Below are 23,760 nucleotides of genomic sequence, written 5' to 3' on the forward strand. Positions count from 1 at the left end.
CTTTTTACGAGGATTTTTAATAAATCCAATGAACTAAATTTTAATTATAAATCATCGAGATTAAATTTTAACTTATTCTCCTAATTATAGTAACCAAATTTATAATTTGACCCTATCTTTCAGCTTCTGACAATTAACTATTGGGTTTATGGACAAATCGATATATCAAATTGCAAATTTGGTTCAATTTTTTTTATCATTTTCTCCAATCCTTTTCCACCTTTGTCTCACCTTTGCCATGGCAAAACCAGTCTTACATTTTCCGTTGAAAGGGAATAAAAAATTCCACCATCGTCTCGCTCACCCCTTCATGCATTGCGCTAAAAACAAGAGCTAGAAGTTAAAAGAAACCACGAGGCCACACCAACTAGCCCATGTTCTTTTCGTCTTTTGCCCAAATAAACTAACATTTCCTCTGATTTTTTGGGCATTTTGTTTTTTTTAGCTCTGAATGATATTTACCAGTGAAGAAAATCGGCCAGACTGTGACCTGAGCCAGACTAATTTCGACCCACAATGACCGGAGGAGGAAACCGGAAGGTAGCGGCGGCATATGCTAGCGGAGGAGCTCACCCGAGAAAGAAATCAAAGCAAAGCAGCTCTTTACGGCTTCCCCTAGGTGGGTTTTCCTTCATATTCTCTACTTCTTAAGTTTTTGTCACTGTATCGTCTTTATTGCACCACTTTTTCGTTGTTTATAGAATGTAAACTACGGCTTTTGAACTTCTTTTTTTTTTTTTTTAATCTTATAGACTGCTTTTTGATGGAAATCTAATGCTGTGGGGTGACACGAGTTGGAACCTCCCTTGATAAATGTTAAAGCATTGGAATAATTAAATTTACCTTAAGCTTTTGATTTAAGATGGTATAAAAGGAGGAGGCACAACGATTGAACTCGTGTAATATTGATTTCTAATCGTCGGCTTCTATAAATTTTCAAACTCATAAGTGAGGTGAAGTGTTAAAGCTTTGGAGGATTTCACGTTGAAAAAGTGAAAGACCTTATACTTTTGATAAGATACATGAGTTACTCCTCTCCATACTAATTGGTTTTTAGATGGAACATCATGTTTATCAAATATAGTATTAGAGCCCATAAAACCCAAACTAGTATTCAGTAAAAAAGAAAAAAGGATTTGATCTAAGAATGGTGAACCCAAAGGACAAAGAGGCACCATCTTAAGAGGTAGGCTGAGGATTCCACATTGAAAAGATAGGGTGACCTCACAATCTTTAAAAGATACATGGGATACTTCTCCTATTGTCAATTAGTTTTGACCTATGTAAGAGCTCAACTAATAGCAAGGTGCAGTTGTTGGTAATGTTACTGGGATATGTTAGGATTCAAAACTTAGTAAAAAGAAGTCACTTTAGCCATTAAATATCAATGTTAAATAAATTTTGAACAACTAAAAGTGTGATTTAGAGTAATTGCTCCCAAACATGTACTAAGAGAATGTTAGAACTTTTATCATGTCTAAATGTATTTTTTAACTCAAGAACTTCATGTTTTGAAAGCCATTTAAAAGTGTTGAAAGTTGAAACTACGGTGATTTCTAGGAAGTGCTTAATAACAGTTTGAATGAAGTGCTAAAAATTACAATGATTGTTTGGAAGTGTTTAACCTTTTAGTTTTTGAAAATTGAACTTGAAAACATTATTTCTACACACAAGTTTATTTGTTTTGTTTTCTACTTTTTAGAATTGTTCTAAAATTCCAATCAAAATTTTGAACATTAGAAAAACAGTTTTATTTTTATTTTTGAAATTTGGATATGAATATAAATGTTTCCTTGATAAAGATGAAAACTATTGTAAAGAAATTGTGAGAAAACAAACACAATTTTAGAAAACCAAAAAACTAAGAACCAAATGGACCAATAGTGAGGTTTAAGTGGTCAAGTACTTTGTTCTGAAAATTACTTATTTTAGAAGTTACCCCAAATACACCTTGACCTTGACTGTTCATTGAGGAAGTTACAATACAACTTTGAAGATAAGGCCTCTAAAAACCTTAAGCTGATAAGTTATGGTGTATTTAATCCATAAAACTTCCTTCCTGGGTATTATGTGAAAACAGTAGTTTGTTTCAGGGGCGTTCAGAAAACTGCTGGGGCTTCTCTTTTTGGGATTTTCAGCATGGTTCTATCATGTGATTCAACCTCCTCCTCCCAAGATATGTGGCTTACCTGGTGGCCCTCCCATTACAGCACCAAGAATAAAGCTCAGCGATGGAAGGCATTTGGCTTACAAGGAGCATGGTGTGCCAAAAGACAAAGCCAAGTACAAAATTGTCTCAGTCCATGGCTTTGATTCTTGCAGGCATGACACTACTGCTGCCCGAGCCCTTTCTCCGGTGCATTTTGATGGGGTTTTTTTCTCCATTTGCATACATTTTAACTTCTATTTTGAGAACTGTTCTGGAGTTTGACTGTGTAGAGCTCTCTCAGGAACTTATTGAAGGCTTGGGAATCTACATTCTGTCTTTTGATAGACCTGGTTATGGAGAGAGTGATCCTGACCCGAAGAGGACGGTGAAGAGCGCGGCTATGGACATAGAAGAGCTTGCAGATCAATTGGCATTGGGATCAAAATTCTATGTTATGGGAGGTTCCATGGGTGGGATAATAGTTTGGAGCTGTCTGAAGTACATTCCAAATAGGTAAAATATATGGCATATGCATTATTTATCTTAGCTACCTCTGTTCAAGACCAACGAAAAGAGTATTTGAATTCAATACTCTCATGTGTGTATACCCTCAACATTGATCGATTATTCTGTTTTTCGTTAAATCACTAATTAACCCAAAAGCTTATGTCAATGGGTTACGATATATTTAATTATATTAATACTTTAGCACTCTCTATCACTTATGGGCTTGAAAATTTATTAAGAGCCCAATATATGTAAATTAATATTAATTGGAGACAAAATGACATGTGCCCAAATATAGGACCTCTTGCTCGGATATGATGCTAAATCACAAATCCATCTAAAAGCTTATGCTGAAAGGTTACGTTATGTTAGACCTCCAATTATTCACACATATTGAAGGAGGGGTGAAAAGGGAAAAGCATTGAAAATTACTGATGTGGAAGAAGAAGATTCGGGTAGTGGGAAATAAATGGAAAGGATGATTTTGGGACCACAATTCGGTTATTTTGGGGAGGAAGGAGGGACCACTGGGTTGTTATATAAGAAAGACAGGGGAGAGGCTTTTAGGCAGGGAATGTTTTAGCTGAGGTTGAGGAAGCTGAGGGAGAGGAAACCAGCCCTCTCGAATTGGTTGGAGAGTCAGGGCAGTGTCTTTTAATATTGTGTCTTTTCTATTTCTGTTATATGTTGTTTCCAAGTTGTTTTTCTATAGTATTTCCCAAGAAAGTTCATAAATAATATAATCACAGAGTATACTCTGTTTTCTGGGAAGGTTGCCATTGTTGGGTATTAGTTTTCATGGTTGGATACCTAACAAATTGGTATCAGAGCTATCAACATCCTAGGGCAAACAAGGCAGATGACGCAGAAGCAGGTCAAGGAACGATTGGAAGCCAATGAGAAAGAGATTTAGGAGATGAAGAACTTGATCATCAGTCTCTGCAAAAGTATGGAAAAATTATCTGAAGACGTTCGAGAAAATAGTTTGGTGAAGAGGACGGAGGACTCGGGATTGAGCGAAGGATCAAGGAACAAATTGAAGGGTAAGTTGGAAGAGGATTCATCAACAAGTATGACTGTTGGAGGGATTAATAAGAGCAAATACAAAAGGCTGGAAATGCCCATTTTCAGCGGAGAAAACCCGGAGTCTTGGGTCTACCGAGCAGAGCATTATTTCAAGATTCACAAGTTCAACGATGCGGAGAAGGTGAAGGTGGCCGTGGTGAGTTTTGCCCCCGATGAAGTCGACTGGTTTAGATGGAGTTATAATCGGAAGTCGATCGAAACCTGGGAAAAGTTGAAGAAGAGATTGTTTGAAAGATACCATCCCATAGCGGAGAGAAGCCTCGAAGCCAGGCTCTTACGAATTAAGCAAGAAGGGAGCTATGAGGAATATGTGAAGAGGTTCGTGAACTATTCCGCGCCATTGCTAGAGATGGCGGAGAGCATCCTCATGGATGCATTTCTTAACGGGTTGGAACCTGCAATCCAAGCTGAAGTAATCAGCAGACATCCAGTGGGCTTAGAGGAAAGTATGAGAGAAGCCCAACTCGTCAACGACCGCAATCTGGCCCTTAAACTTACTTTAAATGAACTTGGCCTTATTGGGCCCAAGAAGAGTGAAGCTCAGACGAGAAATAAAAATAGCCCAACACCCGTCAAAGTCAACCCTAAAACGCCGGACGCTAATACAACACGCCAGATTACTAGTTTGGTGAAGGGAGGATCGATGATGAGGAAGGAGCCCCCGGTAAAACATCTTTCTGACAGCAAATACCGGGAAAGGTTGGAGAAGGGCCTTTGTTTCCGTTGCAAGGTAAGGGAAAATCGTGAGTTAATTCTTATTCAATTCTAATGATGATGCAGGGGAAGAGGACAAGGAAGAAAAGGAAAGTGAAGAGGCGGCAGAAATAGCTTCGCTAGAAGTGATCGAAGAAGCTGAGATTTCCCTATGCTCAATGATGGGTTTTCCAAAGCGTGGCACGATGAAGCTGAAGGGGACCGTTCAAGGAGTGGAAGTTGTTGTACTGATAGATTGTGGAGCAACCCACAACTTTATACATCAGCGTTTGATTAGAAGGTTGAGCATATCGGTGACCACAACCACGAAATATGGAGTAGTAATCGGTAATGGGGAGGCTATCATGGGAAATGGCGTCTGCAATTGCAAGTCTGTTTTATTGAAACTTCAAGACTTAGAAGTCAATGTTGACTTCCTTCTTATGGATTTAGGCAGGATGGATGTGATTTTGGGGATGCAGTGGCTATTCACGACCGGATTCATGGGGTCCACTGGCCTTCCTTAACCATGTGCTTCACAGAGAAAGATCAAAATAATCATGTTAAGGGGAGATACTTCCTTAACTCGGGCAAAAATCTCGTTGAAAGCTTTATCCAAGGAATGGGAAGAGGATGACCAAGGATTCCTAATTGAGTTCCAAAACGTGGAGATTTCCGATAGCCATGACCTTGTGGTTGATGAAGTAGCCCTGGAGGGAGAGAAACTTCCAGTAATGATCCAAGCTCTACTTAGTGAAAGTGAAGATATCTTTAATACTCCAACCCAATTGCCTCTAAAGAGAGAGATCGATCATCAAATCCTCACTCGTAAAAGGGAACCACCGGTCAATGTGAGACCTTACAAGTACGGGCATCATAAAAAAGAAGAGATTGAGAAACTGGTTGGGGAAATGTTAGTAGCAGGAATAATAAGGCCCAACAGAAGCCCTTACTCAAGCCCAGTGATTCTGATCAGAAAAAGAGATGGGGGTTGGAGATTTTGTATTGATCATAGGAGGTTGAATCAGATAACAGTGGCTGATAAGTTTCCTATACCGGTGATAGAAGAATTGTTGGATGAACTCCATGGCTCAACAGTTTTCTCTAAATTGGACCTTTGTTCAAGTTACCATCAAATCCGGATGAAAGAAGAAAACATTGAGAAGACTACGTTTAGGACGTATGAGGGGCACTATGAATTCGTAGTAATGCCATTCGGATTAACCAATGTACCAGCCACATTCTAGTCGTTGATGAATCAAATATTCAAACCATTCTTTAGAAGGTTCATACTGGTATTTTTTTACAACATCTTGGTCTACAGTCCGGACATCTCCACCCATGAAACGCACCTAGCCGTGATATTCAACATTTTAATGGATCACGAGTTATTCGCCAACAAGAAAAAATGTTCCTTCTGTCAGTCAAGAATCCAATATTTAGGGCATTAGGTCTCGCAAGAAGAGGTTGAAGCCGATGGGGAAAAAATCAAGGCAATGGTAATCTGGCCTACACCAAAAAACGTTTCAGAATTGGGGGGTTTCCTAGGCCTCACAGGCTATTATAGGAGGTTTGTAAAAAGACATGGTCAGATCATAGCCCCACTCACACAACTGTTACAAAAGAATGCCTTCACCTGGGGCCAACAAGCTCAAGAGGCATTTGATGAATTGAAGAAAACTATGATGACTGTACCAGTCCCTTGCACTTCCAGACTTTTCACTTCCTTCTGTTATTGAAACGGACACATCTGGTTTTGGCTTAGGGGCAATACTCACACAAAACTCAAGACCCATTAAATATTTCAGTTAGAAATTATCTCCTCAGGCCCAAGAGAAGTCTATATGTGAGAAGGAGCTAATGGTTGTGGTACTAGCCGTCCAAAAATGGTGTAATTACTTGATAGGGGCAAAGTTCAAAGTCATTTCCAACCAAAAGGCTTTAAGATTCTTGATTGAGCAAAGAGAAGTGCAACCCCAATTTCAGAAATGGCTAACCAAGCTCATGGGGTACAATTTTGAGATCTTATATCAACTTGGCCTTCAGAATAAGGCAGCTGATGCCGTGTCAAGACTGCCACCAACAACCGAAATGTATTCTTTATCAACCCATCGATGATAGATGTGGAGTTGGTGCTTAAAGAAGTCAACGAAGATGAGGAATTACAGAAAATTATAGCAATTCTTAAAGAAAATCTAGAAGGAAAGCCAAAATATCAATGGGAACGAGGGAGGTTATTGTACAAAGGGAGATTAGTGATTTCCAAAACTTCAACTTTAATTCCAGCTTTACTCCATACTTTTCATAACTCAATTTTGGGAGGTCACTCCGGATTCCTGAGGACTTATAAGAGGATGTCAAGGGAGATTTTCTGGTAGGGCATGAAGGCTGATGTGAAAAGATATGTCGAACAATGTGAAGTGTGCCAACGCAATAAAACAGAGTCCTTAAAGCCACCAGGGTTGCTACAACCCCTTCCTATCCCAGAACAAATTTGGGACGACCTAGCAATGAACTTTGTGGAAGGACTTCCAAAATCAAAAGGCTTCAACTCTATCATGGTTGTTGTGGACAGAAAATATGCTCATTTCGTAAAGTTGAAACACCCATATTCGGCAAAACAAGTTGCAGAACTTTTAATTCAAAGGGTAATCAGGCACCATGGAGTCCCAAAATCTATTGTGACAAATAGAGACAAGATCTTCCTGAGTCATTTTTGGAAAGAGTTATTTTCTATGATGGGAACAGTTCTGAAGCGGAGTACTTCCTTCCATCCACAAACGGATGAACAAACTGAGAGGATCAACAGATGCTTGGAAACCTACCTGAGGTGTTTTTGTAACGAATAACCTAATAAGTGGAGTAAGTGGATTCCATGGGCGGAAATTTGGTACAACACCACCTTTCATACTTCCATTAAGACTACTCCTTATCAAGCCGTCTTTGGAAGGCAGCCACCGGCACTGATTTCTTATGGAGAAAAGAAGACCTCAAATGACTTAGTTGAGCAATAATTGATGGCAAGGGATGCGGTATTGAACACATTAAAGGAACACTTAGCAGTAGCTCAAAATAGAATGAAGAAACAGGCAGACCAACAAAGGAGGAAATTGAATTTCGAAGTAGGAGATGAAGTCTACCTCAAACTCCGACCATATAGACAGAGGTCGTTAGCACGAAAACGAAGTGAGAAACTAGCTCCAAAATACTATGGCCCCTATCGAATCCAAGAGAGAATAGGAGAAGTGGCTTACAAGTTGGAATTGCCTCCAGGAGCAAATATCCACAACACCTTCCATATATCACAGTTAAAAAAGAAATTGGGGCAGGCACATCAGATTCAACATCATCCACCAGTGCTGACGGAAGAATTTGAGCTGCAATTGGTACCAGATAGCATCCTAGGCATCCGTTGGAACAGGGAACTTGCAGCCAATGAATGGTTAGTGAAGTGGAAGGGGCTGCCTGACAGCGAAGCGACTTGGGAGTTAGTTTATTTGATGAATGAACAGTTTCCTGATTGAGGACAAGGTGAGTTTTGAGGCGAGCAATATTGTTAGACCTCCAATTATTCACACACATAAAAAGAGGGGTAAAAAGGGAAAAGCATTGAAAATTACTGATGTGGAAGGAGAAGATTCGGGTAGTGGGAAATAAATGGAAAGGATGATTTTGGGACCACCATTCGGTTATTTTGGGGAGGAAGGAGGGACCACCGGGTTGTTATATAAGAAAGGCAGGGGAGAGGCTTTTAGGCAGGGAATGTTTTAGCTGAGGTTGAGGAAGCTGAGGGAGAGGAAACCAGCCCTCTCGAATTGGGTGGAGAGTCAGGGAAGTGTCTCTTAATATTGTATCTTTTTCTATTTCTGTTATATGTTGTTTCCAAGTTGTTTTTCTGTAATATTTCCCAAGAAAGTTCATAAATAATGTAATCACAGAGTATACTCTGTTTTTTGTGAAGATTGCCATTGTTGGGTATTAGTTTTCAGGGTTGGATACCTAACACATTACAGTTAATGTAATTATATCAATACTTTAATGCTTTCAATTGTTTCTTTTCTTGAAAGGCAACATAGTGATTGAGAAAGAATTTGATGTATCATGAATCCTAATAGGCTGGCGGGGGCAGTACTAATAGCTCCAGTTATCAACTATTGGTGGCCAGGTCTTCCTGCAAATTTATCTAATGAAGCTTTCAAATGGAAACCATTGCAAGACCAATGGGCTCTAAGTGTTGCTCACTATACTCCTTGGCTTACATACTGGTGGAACACACAGAAATGGTTTCCTGCTTCGAGTATTATCACTCACAATCCCAACATTCTTTCTCCTAGCGACAAAAATCTCATTCTTAAGCTCTCATTCAGACGCCAGTATATGGTAAGTATTTTGTTTTCTCGTTTGATAATTTCATTTTGTTTCTACAAGCAACCTGAGCTTTCTTTATCATGGGGAGAACCAGAGAGAAAGTTGATATAGAACAGTTGATTAGAAATCAAACCTTAAGTTTATTCTTTGAACAACTTATAGCATATTGATCACTCACTTGGAGTATATTCATCCCAGACCTTCAAGCTGATTTTCTCTTTTTGTTGCATTCTTTATCGACTGAGAAATGAGCTTTCTAACCATCAACATTTGGGTGTGGGGGTTCTCTTGACCTTAACTCTTGTATGCAAGATGATTTCGTTTGTTTTATAATCTAAAACTAGCTTGTCCCGTTTTTCTGCTTTAATTTATGTTGAAAATGCAACTAAAGTTTCACATTGACTAGGTAAATGGAAGATCATTGGTATATAAGTTAATACAACTACTCTGTTGGTACGAGCCCTTTCGTGTGAAACAAAAAACAAAGACATGATGTCTTATGTCCAAAGTAGACAATATTGTATCATTGTGAAGATCTGGGGATGGTTTGTTGTCCCTAATAGATTACATTAACAATTTTTTTTAATAAAGCGTTCATCATTAAACAAGCTACATATTCAAATAGCTATTGGAGCATTAGGTTAAATACCTCGCTATGAGCCTCAAGACTTTTTCTCACTATCGACTAGGTCTTATTCTTCTTGTTCTTCATACCCATTCTTTTTTTCGGTTTCTTCTAGAAAAAAACATAATTTGATCAGCTATCCTTCTTTTTGTTGCATCATTACATATCATGATAAAACAATCTACAATCTCTTGGAAAATGTTCGAGTAACTGCTGTATGCGGTTTCACAGGCTCAGATTAGACAACAAGGTGAATATGAATCCCTCCATCAGGATTTGAATGTTGGATTTAGCAGCTGGGAGTTCAGTCCTCTGGACCTAAAAAATCCATTTCCTCACAATGACGGATCAATCCACATATGGCAGGGAGACGACGATAGGGTCGTGTCTCCTAAACTGCAACGCTGCATTGCTGAAAAGCTCCCATGGATTCGCTACCACGAGGTACCGGGTGCTGGACACTTGTTCTCTTATGCTGATAATGTTTATGATTCTATAATCACTGCTCTTTTGCTTGAAGAGAAATGAGCATATTTGAGCATGTTTTCTGGTCTTTGTGGGATTTTCTTAGAACTCAAGTACACTGTTGTATGACTAATAGAACAGATCTCGTTCAAAGTAAGGTTGGTTCTGGTCGTGTGGGATTTATGAGTTATTAGGAGAATGCTATTTCTGCTTTGTATCTCCTTCACTCAAAGTGTCAACTTGGACTTAATGGTTCACCCTTGAACTTGCTATATATTGAGTTTCAGTGAAGAATATCGTGCAGCTCAAGAGCAAAAATGGATGGTTTTGGCCGCCATTTTTTGTTGACATTCCAGCCCTTTTGGGTTGTTAATTGGTTCTTGTTGATAATTGACTAGGAAAATGAATGACAAATGTTTTAATACTAACTTTGTGAATTCACTAAGTTTCTAATAGATCACAAGTATTTCTTTTCATTGGGCTAAAAGTATTAAGGGATATAAATGTAACAACCTTAATATTTTTTTTAATAGTCATCAAATAATAGCTGGGCTGTCACCTAGAGTATACGGGGTTACATCATATCTTCTTCTAAAACATCGGAAATACAAATCTCAATCTCGATATCTTATTGAACTAAAAAATAACAATAACAATGGTTGCGTATCTTACCTTTTTAAATTGATTTTTTTTCCCTTTCGTTTGGTTTTTATAGTTTTTTAAAGTTTGGTTGGCTTTCTTATAACTTCTTTAGTATGGTTTTCATCTTTCTTAAACAAATAGTTGAATTTTTAGTCAAATTTCAAAAACAAAAATAAATTTTTAAAAACTATTTGGAAAAAATACTTGTTTGGTCCCTAGATTCTGGGTTTAGCTTCTATTTGATCCTTATGTTTTAAAATCTAATACTTTAGTCTTTGAGATTTCAATAATATTCAAGAATTGTTAGTGACTTAATGGAATGTTGATTAGTAGGATGACTTGACTAATTTTAAACTAAAAATATATTTTTGATGACGTGACTATTTTAAGTGTGATAGGTCAAAAAGTTTTTTTTTTTTAATAAAAATAAAAGAAACTCAAAAGATACTTTGTGGAATCCAACTTTTCATTCCAAAATGTTTCTTCGTCTTCACATTTTGGAACCAAATTCTCAGCCACGTCTATCTGAGTCATTTTTGTTTTCTCTACGGGTTGAAATTGAGGACAGAAAAGCAGAGGAATGGGCCATTCCAATGCAGCATTGGTTTCTTTATCTTATCAATTGTTTCGCTTGCAAAGAGGAACATCTAAATTTAATCTGTAAAGCTGAATTCTAAGAAGTGTCTCTTGAGTTTCTTTTATTTTTATTTTTTAAAAAACGAACTTTTTGTCCTATCACAATTAAAATAGCCACGTCATCTAAATATATTTTGGTTTAAAATTAGTTAATCATTATCCTAATTCTCATTTTGTTAAGTCATTAACAGTCCTGTTATTTCAAAGACTAAAATTAAGAGACAAAAGTGTTAAATTTTGGAACATTCCCAAATAGAAACTAAACCCAAAACATATGGACCAAAAGGGTAATTTTTCAAACTATTTTTTTCGGTTTTCAAACTTACCTTGGTTTTTAAAATCACTTCTAAAAAATAGATGATAGAACAAAAAAAATTAATTAGTATAAATAATGTTAATAAGTTTAATTTTTAAAAACCAAAAATTAAAAGGTTATTAAGCATCACATATTTTGTTTGTTATCTTGTTAAACAGGATTGATAGATTGATTAATTTTAGGGAATCATTTTTCTTTTTTAAATAGTATTCAAAATGGAAGAAGTGTAGACAAAACAACTTTTCTTTCTTTTTCATTTTTCATTTTTTTTTTCTTTTGTTTACATGAAATTAAATACTTTTAAACATGTAACTAAATATTTGAATGTAGCGAGTACTTTTTGTGGCAATTTCATATATGGAAATCTGATTCACGATCAAATGTAACCTAAGCTAATTGTGTAAATAGGAAAGGTTGAATTATATATAGGATTATTTTCGGAAATAAATTAAAATATGTATAAATATTGTAAAATTTTACTATCTATCTACAATAGTGGGTGATATTTTACTATTATTTGTAAATACCTTCAATATTTTTATTATTTAAAATAATTCCTCTTATATAATCTCGAATTTTTAAAAGTTTTATTTTATCTTCAAATTTTGAAGTTTATTTCATTGTTATTTGAACATATTTAAGACACGTGGAAAAAAAAATAAAGACACATTAGACATATGTAAATCAAACCCAGCCCCAGCTCATTACAAAATTAAATATGTTTCCCCAGATCAGATTGCCGTAAGAAATAAGAATTGACAAATTATATTATTTTGATTTTGCAGATACAGCACAAAAAGGAAAAACGGGGAAAAAAATCTTCGTTCTTGAATCTCTCTGTTTTTCCCCCGCTCTCACTTTACTTCCAGATCTTTCCCTTCCCTTGATCTCTACGAAATTCAGGGCGAGGTCTGATCTGTGGGTTGCCAAGGGCTTTAATGGCAGGAGGTGTGAACCGGAAGATATCGGCAGCATCGGCCAGAGCTCATACACGGAAAGCTAAGCGGAGCAATTCTTCCCCGATTTCTTCAGGTAGCCTATCTCCATTTCCTTTTCCATTTTCTCCACTGCTTGTTTGAATTTCCTCGTATTTATTGTGTTCTCCCATGCTGAATTTCGCATGTTAATCATCTTCGTTGTGAAGCTGGAAGTAAGGAAGAATCGTAGTCCTCCGTCTGCTTTAATGGCTTTGATTAAGCTATAGCAATGATCAAAATCGACCTAAGCTGTAGTTTATGGTGCTAGTTTCAATTTCTGACCGCAGCTTTAGAATCTTCTGGCATGATTTTTTCATTCTCTATTTTTGTCATCAAGCAAGTGATACGTTCTTGTTATTCGTTGTTATTGATCTATTGTCTCGTCGATGATGGTATGGTCGTGATTTCTTCAAATTGTTTCCCGCCACTTGTCGTTAATGCATAAGCGGAGTAGTATGAGTAGATCTAAAGCGTTGAACAAGTTGGCATGTTACTTCTGACTTTTGGCCGTTCGTTTATTAGGAAGATGTGGCTTTTTGTCTGAAAGAGCATTTGCTTTCGATCTATTTTGCTGAGTTCTGCTTGCCATTAGAGTTTGACCTAGTTTATAATTCAAATATTTGGGAGGAGTACAGAGGCATCTTCTTTCTCCTCTTGTTTCGAATGATTTTTGACTTATTTCATGTCAGATTTTTGTTTGTTTGAATATCGATATATAAATGCATAATTTCCTCTACTATATGTTGAATTTTTTAACAGTTACTTCAGAATTTCATTGCCTTAAAGAATCTCAAACTTTTGCATACATATGGTTGGCGTGGCCTTGTTGAAATCCTGTACTCGTCTCTGGACTTAGTATATTAACTAAAGAAGTTTCATTAAAAGAAATAACTTCCTTTCTGATACATGCGTGTGTTTTCAATTTTTTCTAACTCATATGTATATGAACCATTGGTCTATGTTTTAAAGCCTCTGTCAGGGGTTGCTTATGCATTTGGTTGGATATAGAGGTATTGTATGCTTGACTCAATTGTTGATGGCAAACTTGGCCAACTCAAATGACCTTCTTAGGTGATAGACCAAATAATTTGGGTTTTGCAGGTCATTTTATTTTATATTAATATTATAAACAATGGAACAAAAGTTACATATTTTATTCTATGAACGATAGTACTTCAAAGACTTGAAACCAATTATTTTCTAGAAATTTGTTTATTGAGTAACAAAAAAAACGAAAAGAAAAGAAAAGAAAGAAAGAGAACTGAAAGAGTCATCAGGCACACTAAAAGTGAGACTAGTCTTAGTTGGAGTGAGTTTGTGTAAGCTTCTTCTTCTGGGCTTCTTATGTCTTCTTTCTAAACCGTCAATGAAAAGTTCTTAGTTTGCGCTAAAATAAATGACATGTAAAACTAACTTCTAACATAAATAAAAGAGATTTTTTTGAAATTATCAAAATTGAGTTGATTCTATTTAATTTGTGTTAATATTAGGACAACCACGAACCAATCCGATCAAGTGATCTCAAGTTGTTTAATCCTAAACTGCCCATTTAAGTCCATAACTTATTTGGTTTTGGTTGATCAGGTGTTATTGAATTTCTTTAACATCCCTAGCCTCCTTTTCCTGGATCTTTTACTATTTAAAACTTAATGCCCATAATGTGATCTATCAGTACAATCATATTTTTTTTACAAGAACAATTTTCATTGAGAAGAAATGAAAGAATACATGGGTGTACAAAAACAAGCCCACAAAAAAGGGGACTCACTCTACAAGGAGGGATTTCAACTATACAAAATCAAATATAAAGGTATATTACAGAAAGCCTTTGAAATCAAAGCCCAATGAGAAACATGAAAACGAACCAGAGACCAAATTTCTCTAGCATCCCTTTCAACCCCCATGAACACCCTACTATTCCTCTCACCCCATAGCACCCAAGAGATAGCACAAACACTAGCAATCCAGAGGAAACAGCCTCTCTGCCCAAACGGCAGATTGAGGAGGAACTCCTTGATCATATCTCTAACATCTCTGTGACGAGCACACATCATACCAAACGTTTGGAAAAACAAATCCCAGACAAAGCCCACAAACTCACAATGCCAAAGAATATGGTCCAAATCTTCCTCCGCCCTTCGAAAAAGAATACAACAGAAAGGTCCAACTATTGAAGGCATCTTTCTCACCAGCCTGTCCAACATACTAATACGATGCCAAGTGAAGAATCTCACCTTTCTAGAAACCTTAATCCTTCAAAGCAACGAAAAGATAGACTCTCCTAGAGGAGAAGGGTTAATCAAACTCTGAAAAAAGACTTACATGTGAATTCATCCAAAGGATTGGGGCTCCAAACTCTCACATCTCTCCTCTCAAGATGAAATGGGTGACTCTGAAGAAGAGAGAGGAGAGCCACCACTCCATCGTTTCCCTATCGGAAAGAGCACAACGGAACTCAAAGGAAAATGTACAAGAGCTCCCTGTCTAGACAAGAAAATCTGTCAAAAATGATTTTTAAGAGAAGAAAAATGGTACAATCTGGGGAATAACCCAGAGAGAGGACTCTCCCCCATCCAGTGATCTTTCGAAAAACACGTCTCTCTACCTTCTCCCACCACACAGCGGACCCAAAGAACAAAGGCAGGGAGCTCTCTCGATATCTATTTCCAAGGATTCTGATGGGTGCCTTTAATCCCTTTATCCAACCACTCGAAAGGATAGGAGCTACGCCATAGAGAATTGAGCTTAGTAAAAAAGCACCACCTTTGTTACAAATCCTAAGGTTCCCAATTTCTAAAACCCCCTTAAGAAACCGGTTTTCAATCACCTCCCACCTAATTAGGTGCAAGCCTTTACCTTTCTCTTCATCAACCCTTCCCAAAGGAAGTCATGCATCAACCTCTCCAAACGCTTACACACCTCACCTTGAGCTCTGAAAAAAGAGAAGAAATAAACTGGAATACCACTCGACTTAATTAGAGTGAGACAACCCGCTTTAGAAAGAAACCCCTTTTTCGAAGAAGCCAGCCTATTGCAAACTTTGTTCATCACAGGATCCCACAAGGAAAAACACATTTCGGATTATATGTGATACTGTTGTATTTTATCATTTTAAAGTTAAAAGTGATACTGTTGTTGCCCTTAATGTATGTATGTACTAGCTCTTCTGAATAGAGCTCAAAATAGCAGGATTGCTGAGGAATATAGCTGTGCTGCTCTTTTTTGGATTTTTGGCCTGGGGTTATCAGGCAATCCAACCTCCTGCACCAAAAATATGTGGTTCTCCTGAGGGACCTCCTATCACAGCACCAAGAATAAAGCTTAGAGATGGTAGATATTTGGCATACAAGGAGCACGGGGTTCCAAAAGATTCAGCTAAATACAAAATTATCTATGTCCATAGCTTTCGTTCTTGCAGACACAATGCCATTGTTGCAAATACCATCTCTCAGGTATCATTTTATATTTCACCTTTTAATGTTTATCAAAATGATCTGGAAAGGCATCTTAACACTCAAATGTGATCAGTCTTAAGTTCACTCTCTATTGACATTTTGCAGGACCTAATTGAAAACTTAGGAATCTACATTCTATCATTTGACAGATCTGGTTATGGAGAGAGTGATCCGAATCCAAATCGAACTCCAAAAACCATCGCTTCTGATATAGAGGAGCTAGCTGATCAATTGGAGCTAGGATCCAAATTCTATGTTATTGGATTTTCCATGGGTGGCCAGGCAGTTTGGAGCTGTCTAAAATATATTCCTAACAGGTATGAAACCACACCTGAAAACGAACATCAAGAATCATTTTATACAACAAAATGAGAATGAACATCAGGAAGAAATCATAAATTGAATATTCCATTGCCTCCTTTTATGTGAAAGGATATGCAGGACACGGAAAGCGATTTATCTATTTGTGTTTCTTCTTGTATGACAAGGATTTTTATTTATTTATTTTCTTTTTTTAAAAAAAAAAAAATACTAACAGGCTAGCAGGGGCAACACTATTAGCGCCAGTTGTTAACTACTGGTGGCCTGGGCTTCCTGCAAACTTAACGAATGAAGCCTTCTACCAACAGTTTCGGCAGGATCAGTGGACACTTCGTGTCGCTCACTACACCCCGTGGCTTACCTACTGGTGGAATACACAAAGATGGTTTCCTTCTTCTAGTATTATTGCTGCAAGTCCCAATATTCTATCTCGTCAAGATAAAGAACTCCTGTCCAAGCAAGTGGGAAGGAAAGAATGTGAGGTATGCGACCTTTCCGTATACAATTTTGCTTTCTACTTTTCTGATCTTATCTTATTCACTTCTGACTGTACGTTAGTCGATAGAGATGGTGCTAAATGTGTCAAATTAAAGGTTGCATTCCAGTTAGTAATTTATCAGCCAAATTTGAGAGGTGAGTTGAGGGTCAGTAAACATAGAAAAGTCAATGGCACATCCTCAAGTGTTGGTTTGATTTAAGTCAGAAATCTGCCATAAACAATATTGAGTTACAAAAGGAGATAAAATTGTACTTACTGGAGTGCAGGGAGTGTGGATAAGGGTAGATAGGGGTAGGAACTCTCTTGTAATAAATCGTTAAAGGGTTATGGACCAAATGGAATATATTGTAGGGGTGGGTATTGTGTTTTTAATCAGATACTAGCAAGTAATTAGGAGGTTTGGTAGCTTGTGGAGAGTGTGAAGCATCTGCCAAGCATTTGGGATTGTATTTTTTTAGTTCTATTTCCCTAAAGGCCCAAGATGGAGCAGTGGTGTAAAGGAAATGAAAATACGTTGAGAAATCTGGGTAACTTGTTTAAAACTAGTCAAGTGAAAGAAATAGCAAAGGGAGAAACCAAACTTGTAGTCATGATGGGGGAGGAAAAACTTCCGTTGAAGATGTCTTGCTTCCCCGTGCAATGCTTTTACTGGGAGGGGAGGGAGTGAAGGTTTGTCTGAATAAGTTTGGAGGGATTAGCGAAGTATGTGTGTTGTATGTGAAGAGAAGTTTGGATTATATCCTACACCAATACCAAAGGGACAAAGTAGACCAATACCAAAGGGACGAAGTTGAAGAAAGAACACTGGTAGAGAGTCGTCTTCCTATGGTACAAGAGAGCTTAAAATATTCACAATAGCAAATTATGATAACGCTTCAGGCAGCCACATGAAAATACTAAGTTGGAACATAGAAGGGTTGGTGGGGGGCTGTAGCAAGAGGGCTACAATCAAGGATTTTATCAAAGAAACTGGTTTGGAAGTAGCTTTGCTATAGGAACCAAGGCAGTTGAAGGGAATGCTAATAATGTGGGATGAGATGGGAAAATAACCAAGGCAGTTGAAGTTCCAAAAAAACTTATTTGGTCTCCGTGAGATATGATTAATATTTATGGTCCAACATATTGCAGAGAAAGAAAGAAGTTATTGCCTAATGGGTGAATCCAAAAGCTTTTTTGGTCATTTTTGGGGGATTTGGTTTTTGGAAGGCAATATCAATGCTACTTCCTGTTGATCCTGCGAAAAAGTCCTATAGGGGAAGAACAAGAAGTATGAAGAAATCTAGTGAATATTATACGAGGTCTGTAATAACTTTTTTTAAAATACTTTTGGTAGTCCAACTAAACCTAATGGAAATTGAGTGAAAAGTACTCGAGTACTTTCTTTTGCACCCCTAGACTCTAAACTTGCTTCATTTTACTTTAAAGATCCTCTCAAACTATTTAAATTTGGTCATCTTGAGGCTCTTCTGGGAGTGAAATGATTTCATCTTCCATCTGAAATTTAGACAACCCTATATGAACAAAATCTGGTTTGAAAAGCTAAGGCCCTGCTTGAAACCATTTTGGTTTTTGGTTTTTGCTTCTTGAAAATTGTGTTACTTTCTCTCGATTTCTTCACAGTGGTTTCCATCTGTCCCATGGAAACACTCAGATTCTTAGTCAAGTTCTCAACCTATTAAAAACTGTTTCAAAAATATCCACAAAAAGTAACCTAATAAACATAAATAGCGTTTATAAGCTTAATTTTGAAAACCCAAAAATTAAAAACTAAATTGTTATCAAACTTTGCCACTAGAAGTGAATATAATAATACAAAATGCTAGCACATGATAATCAGCTGTCTCCCTGTAAAATACACTGAAAAATATTTTTTCTTTTTCTGTTGCTGGGATGGAATTGTCACTGTCAGCTTATATTTAAACAACAAGGAGAATACGAGTCCATTCACAGGGATGTAAACGTTGGATTTGGGAAGTGGGAATTCAGTCCTCTGGATCTGGAAAACCCATTCCCAGAAAATGAAGGTTCTGTCCATTTATGGCATGGAGATGAAGACAAGATCGTGCCTGTCACTCTCCAACGTTACATTGCCAAACAGCTTCCATGGATTCATTATCACGAGATTGCAGGTGCTGGTCATAACGCCTATGCTGATGGCATGTCTGAATCCATCATTAAAGCCCTTCTTCTTAACCAGAAATAAGTGCTTTTTATTACATCTTTTTCTGGGTTGGTGATCCTTCGTTACTCCATTTTTGTCTCTCTTCCTTGCTATTGTATTTATAACTTTGTCTTTATTTGGCTGTTCGGAGTTTTAACCTTTTTTTAGTGCACGATCAATGGATACTTCTTCCTTGGTCTCCTCTCTTATCGATCTTTGAAATTGAGTGTTGAAAGTGTTATTTTATCTTTTTTATATCCACCCATGTTCTGTTGAGTTTGTTAAATCACCTATTGTTCTAAAAGTTTAGGTTGATGGGTGAAGTAAATTTAGACTTAGTTTGGCATTGCGAACTGAATTTGATTTTAGAAGAATTTAAAAGTCACCTAGGAAATTGATTTTAAAATAGGTTTGAAAATGAATGTGTTAAAATCATTGACTGACTTAAAATTAGTGGGAGATGAAAATTTTAATAAAATCAGGTTTGAAAATGAATGTGTTAAAATCATTGACTGACTTAAAATTAGTGGGAGATGAAAATTTTAATATTACATAATTTAGTAGAGCTTATGTGGTCAATTTAGTTGTATCAATTTAAATCTTGAATTTTTATAGATGTATCAATTTAAACTTTGAACTTTCACAAATGTATCAATTTAAATACTAGTGTATCCAAATAAAACATAACGTTTAAATTGATATACTTAAGAAAGTTTGTTTAAGCTAATACAATTATTATTTTAGGATTTAAATTGATTTAATCTCAGGAGTTTAAATTATATAATTATTAATTTTTTAGGTTAATCCATGGTGGTTTGAGAACCTAACATACTATATAGGTATGTCTCTCTCTAACCTATTTTCTAAGAAAAAAATTTAAGAGTTAAAATATATTTGATTTAAGATATTATTAAATTATAGCTAACTTGAGAATAGTTAATTAGTCTCAAGCATATAATTAAGACATTGAATTCAGTTTTTCTTTTTCCAAAAAATGTTAAATATTCTCCCTTAGCTTTAGGAGAGAATTTATTGATCCTTAGAAAATTGGGGGTCTAAAGGTGTAATATTGTTTTTTAAAATCATATTGAATAGAGATTTAAGGATTCATATCACCATGATCAAATCAAAAGATTAAACTCATCTAAACTATTATTATTTATTGGGTAATATTTAAACTAACTTAACATGTACGGATTGTTAATTTGTATTCAAAATCTTAGTAGAAAATATAAATCTAGATAAGTTTGTACTCAATCATTTCTCAGCTTTGAGATAGAATTTAGTATAAACAAATATTAATAAATCATTCATATGTATAATATTCCATTTTTTCTTGCAAATGACAATAGTTCATACCCTTGGAGAAATAATATTGACCATGTAATTATACATGTGTTGTTAAGTTGAGTACAGCTGATTAAATAATCCATCTGTTACCATATCAGAAATTGATAGTTGGATCCTTAAAAAGGACAAGGCTCAAGTTGGTATTTATTCTAATATCTGCCATCAATTAATTAACTTTTATTCATTTTCTAATCATTTAAACACAGCTCGATTCATAAAGAAAAGGAAATACTTCAATTTTTTAGAAAGATATATATATAATTTGTAGTTTTCTAATTAAAGACTCAAGTTGGTATTTATTCTAATATCTACCATCAATTAATTAACTTTTATTCATTTTCTAATCATTTAAACACAATTCATAAAGGAAATGAAAACATTCCATTTGTTTTTTGAAAAAAATATAACTTGTGATGGTTTCCTAATTTTTATACTTTAATGCACCTTTTATCTTCTGTATTTGACTTCTTATCGTTGGTTATCAAGTTTAACAAATATCGACGGACAACAAATTAACAATAATACTTAAAAAGTTACATAGCAGTTTGAAGAAGTTGGTGAAATAAATCTAAATCAATTGACGTGACAAGGTTTAATCATTTTACTCTACATATTGCCAAAAAAAAAGTACTTAAGAAATTAAATGAGCGTGTGGAGTGAAAAATGGGGTCATTAAATTTTTTATTTTCATGACTTATTAACTCGGTATATTATGTGTTTCATGATCAAAAGTACTTCACTCCTTATCTTAAATACTCTTAAAGACTGTTCGGGATGTTGAGTTGAGATACTGAAATTCATATGTATATGAAGTTTATATGTTTGTGGAGTTCACATATCTATATTTGGAATATATAATTATTTGTCTGAGTTCATATATCTATGTCCGAGGTGTATAATTGAGTTTATATGTTTGGAGTATCTTGCATAGTTTTTTAACTTTAAATAATCTGCTTTTATGATTACTATTTTTGGCTTGAAACTTTTATATTCAATAATGATACCCAACCTGTTTGAATAAAATATAGATTGCAATTTTTTTCTTTTAATGTTTAAAGTAAGTTCGTTCGTTCGTTCTTTTTTTTTTTTTTTTTGTAATGAATAATAATTAACCCATTATATGGAATATAGTTAATGAAATGGAAAATCAAAGAGTAATCATAACTCCTAATTTTCCACAATGAATTTCATTTTCTTCTTCTTTTTCTTCTTACTGTTGTTACTATCTATTTTTACTTTGTCATTGATTTTTTTTAATTGAATCCCCCTGTCATCTTAGTAGCCAATGAAATGCCACTACATTTATTCAATAATTTCACTTTCAATTTCTCCAAATTTGGAGAATCATTATAGAAAAAATCTCCAACTTTCACTATTTCTTGCCAAAAAATGTTCTATAAAAAAATCTCTATTTTATATTTTTCTTGTTATGTTTTATATACTTTTCCGAATATTATTGACACTTATTTGATATGTAAATTCAATTAAATAAAGATATATTTTACAAATTTCTACGTATAAATATTGCACTTAATATAGACAAAATACTATTATTTATATAATCAACAATTTTATAACATACTTTAACAGTCATCAATCTTATAATAGTCAAAAGAGGTTGTCGAAGTTGATTATAGAAGATGATTTTCATTAGATTTTATAGTTAGAAGTAGTTGTAGGAGTTTGAAATTGGTCGCATGAAGGTGGTATTGGAGTTGGTGGTTGAGTTTGTTGTCAAAGGTGGTTTTCAGAGTCCGAAGTTGGTCGTCAGATTTGGTCGCGCAAAGGTGGTCATCAAAGTTGATCATCAGAGATGATTTTCGCAAAGTTTTATAGTCATAAATGGTTGTTGAAACTCGAAGTTAGTCATATGATGGGTATTGGAGGTGGTTGGTAGAGTTTGTTGTCAAAGGTGGTTACCGAAGTTTGGAGTTGCTCATCAGAGTTGCTCGCTCGAAGGTGGTCATTTAAGTTGATCATTAAAAGGTGATTTTCATTGGAATTTGTAGTCTGAGTGGGTTATTGGAGTTAGTCACGCGAAGGTGGTCGTCGAAGTTAGGTCACCAAAGGCGGTTGTTGAAGTCTGAATTGGTTGTCGGAGTTGGTCATCGGAATTTTCATCGGAGATGGTTGTCGGATCTCATAGTTGATTTTCAAAACATGGTAGCGATATTCGACTACAGTAACCAATAGGTGGAGCCACAGAAAATATTGGAAAAAAAGAAAAGTTTAGATGAATTAGGATGAGTTGATAAAATATATTAGCTCAATTCTATCGACATTTAAAATTTGTAGGTCAAATATTGAGTTGATAAATTATAACAACAATGAATAAATTCATGTTCTTGAGCCAAAACAACCTTAAAGTTTATTTTCATATATTTTTTTAAAATATATATAATTTTGAATTTCATGGGAAAAAAAACAATTATACCCCCAAGAAAAACTAAATACCCAACCAAAAGGTAGCACGTGCTTAGGGTTCAGCTATGTATCTACTTGCATGTGACGATATCGCCATCCAAAGTACCCTCTACACCTCCATTCCCTTACGTCATCACTTACTGCTAAAATTCCCCATTTTCACCGATCAAATAAAAGAGTACCCTATCGTGGACGGCCCTGATTGGATCTACACCCTGGTTGTGTGAGCCAGCTACACCGAATCTTAACCCGAACTAAAGCCAAGATCATACGTGTTCGTCTCGGAGAGTCCAGACAGGATCGAAAAGCGCTAAATTATGCCACGTCTCCTCCACGTGTCAGTCGTTGTCGTAGATTAGTTCAAAGAAAAAAGAAAGGGGATGCTCTTCTTCAAATAACTTAAATAAGAAATTTAAAATAAAAATTGTTTTTTTTTTCCTTAAATCTTTTTAACAAATGTAATTTTAGTTAAATAAAATATTTATAATTTCTGACTTCGAGGAATTTGAGTAGTGTGGGCTCCACCTCTCTCTCTCAGAGACAATGTCAGCAAAAGGCTACCATTTACCATGACCCCTTTAAATTAGGACACTGAGCAAAGCTGATATATATATATATAAATAAATAAACAGTACATATAATTATATATATAATATGCTGAAATTATTTTGCCCCTACAAAATTATTTGAGTTTAACCTGAAAAGGGGGAAAAAAAAAAAGAAAGAAAGAGAAATTGGGAAAATTAATATAAGATTGATTTTCTTAAAAAAAAATGGTATCTCGAATTTGTATCAAAATAAGTATTGAAATTATAACTTTCAAAGATTTGAGGGTATCTTGATCTTTTTCAATTACTTTACTTTAGTTGTTATGTCTTGGGGAAAAAAAAAAGCTAAAATTGAAAATTGTCTTGGCAAAATATATAGAAATGTCTTTGTTTTAATGTCTTTCTTAAAGTATACTCTATGTAACGTAATTTCAATTTTATCCCATTTAAAAAAAATTTAAAAAATGTTCAATTTTGTCCTTGATATTTTAATTTTTTTAAAATGTAACGAAAAAATTTACTTGGTAAGAAAGTTATT

The 23,760-nt window shown here is 35.4% G+C and overlaps 2 protein-coding genes across 5 annotated transcripts; both read left to right on the forward strand.

The window, feature by feature from the left end:
• The first annotated feature begins 131 nt into the window (after positions 1–131).
• On the forward strand, positions 132–10,184 carry LOC120091129 (uncharacterized). Of its 2 annotated transcripts, none has more exons than XM_039048988.2 (5): positions 132–619; positions 2,094–2,356; positions 2,451–2,662; positions 8,551–8,815; positions 9,660–10,184. In XM_039048988.2, exons 1-5 carry the CDS (start codon positions 517–519, stop codon positions 9,954–9,956), a joined length of 1,140 nt encoding a protein of 379 aa, XP_038904916.1. In that variant the 5' UTR covers positions 132–516; the 3' UTR covers positions 9,957–10,184. The 2 variants fall into 2 exon arrangements, with proteins under 2 accessions (XP_038904916.1, XP_038904915.1); XM_039048987.2 differs by having other exon boundaries at positions 196–619; positions 2,094–2,371.
• A 1,971-nt stretch (positions 10,185–12,155) lies between these two features.
• On the forward strand, positions 12,156–19,107 carry LOC120091130 (putative lysophospholipase BODYGUARD 4). Of its 3 annotated transcripts, none has more exons than XM_039048992.2 (5): positions 12,156–12,519; positions 15,654–15,916; positions 16,025–16,236; positions 16,458–16,722; positions 18,649–19,107. In XM_039048992.2, the coding sequence occupies exons 1-5, from the start codon at positions 12,426–12,428 to the stop codon at positions 18,940–18,942; spliced, it is 1,128 nt and encodes a 375-aa protein (XP_038904920.2). In that variant the 5' UTR covers positions 12,156–12,425; the 3' UTR covers positions 18,943–19,107. The 3 variants fall into 3 exon arrangements, with proteins under 3 accessions (XP_038904920.2, XP_038904919.2, XP_038904917.2); XM_039048991.2 differs by having other exon boundaries at positions 12,191–12,519; positions 15,651–15,916; XM_039048989.2 differs by having other exon boundaries at positions 12,231–12,519; positions 15,639–15,916.
• Positions 19,108–23,760: the final 4,653 nt, after the last annotated feature.

The sequence above is a fragment of the Benincasa hispida genome, chromosome 11 (genome assembly GCF_027475165.1).
Source record: "Benincasa hispida cultivar pf3 chromosome 11, pf3_genome.v1.1, whole genome shotgun sequence".
NCBI lineage: Eukaryota > Viridiplantae > Streptophyta > Magnoliopsida > Cucurbitales > Cucurbitaceae > Benincasa > Benincasa hispida.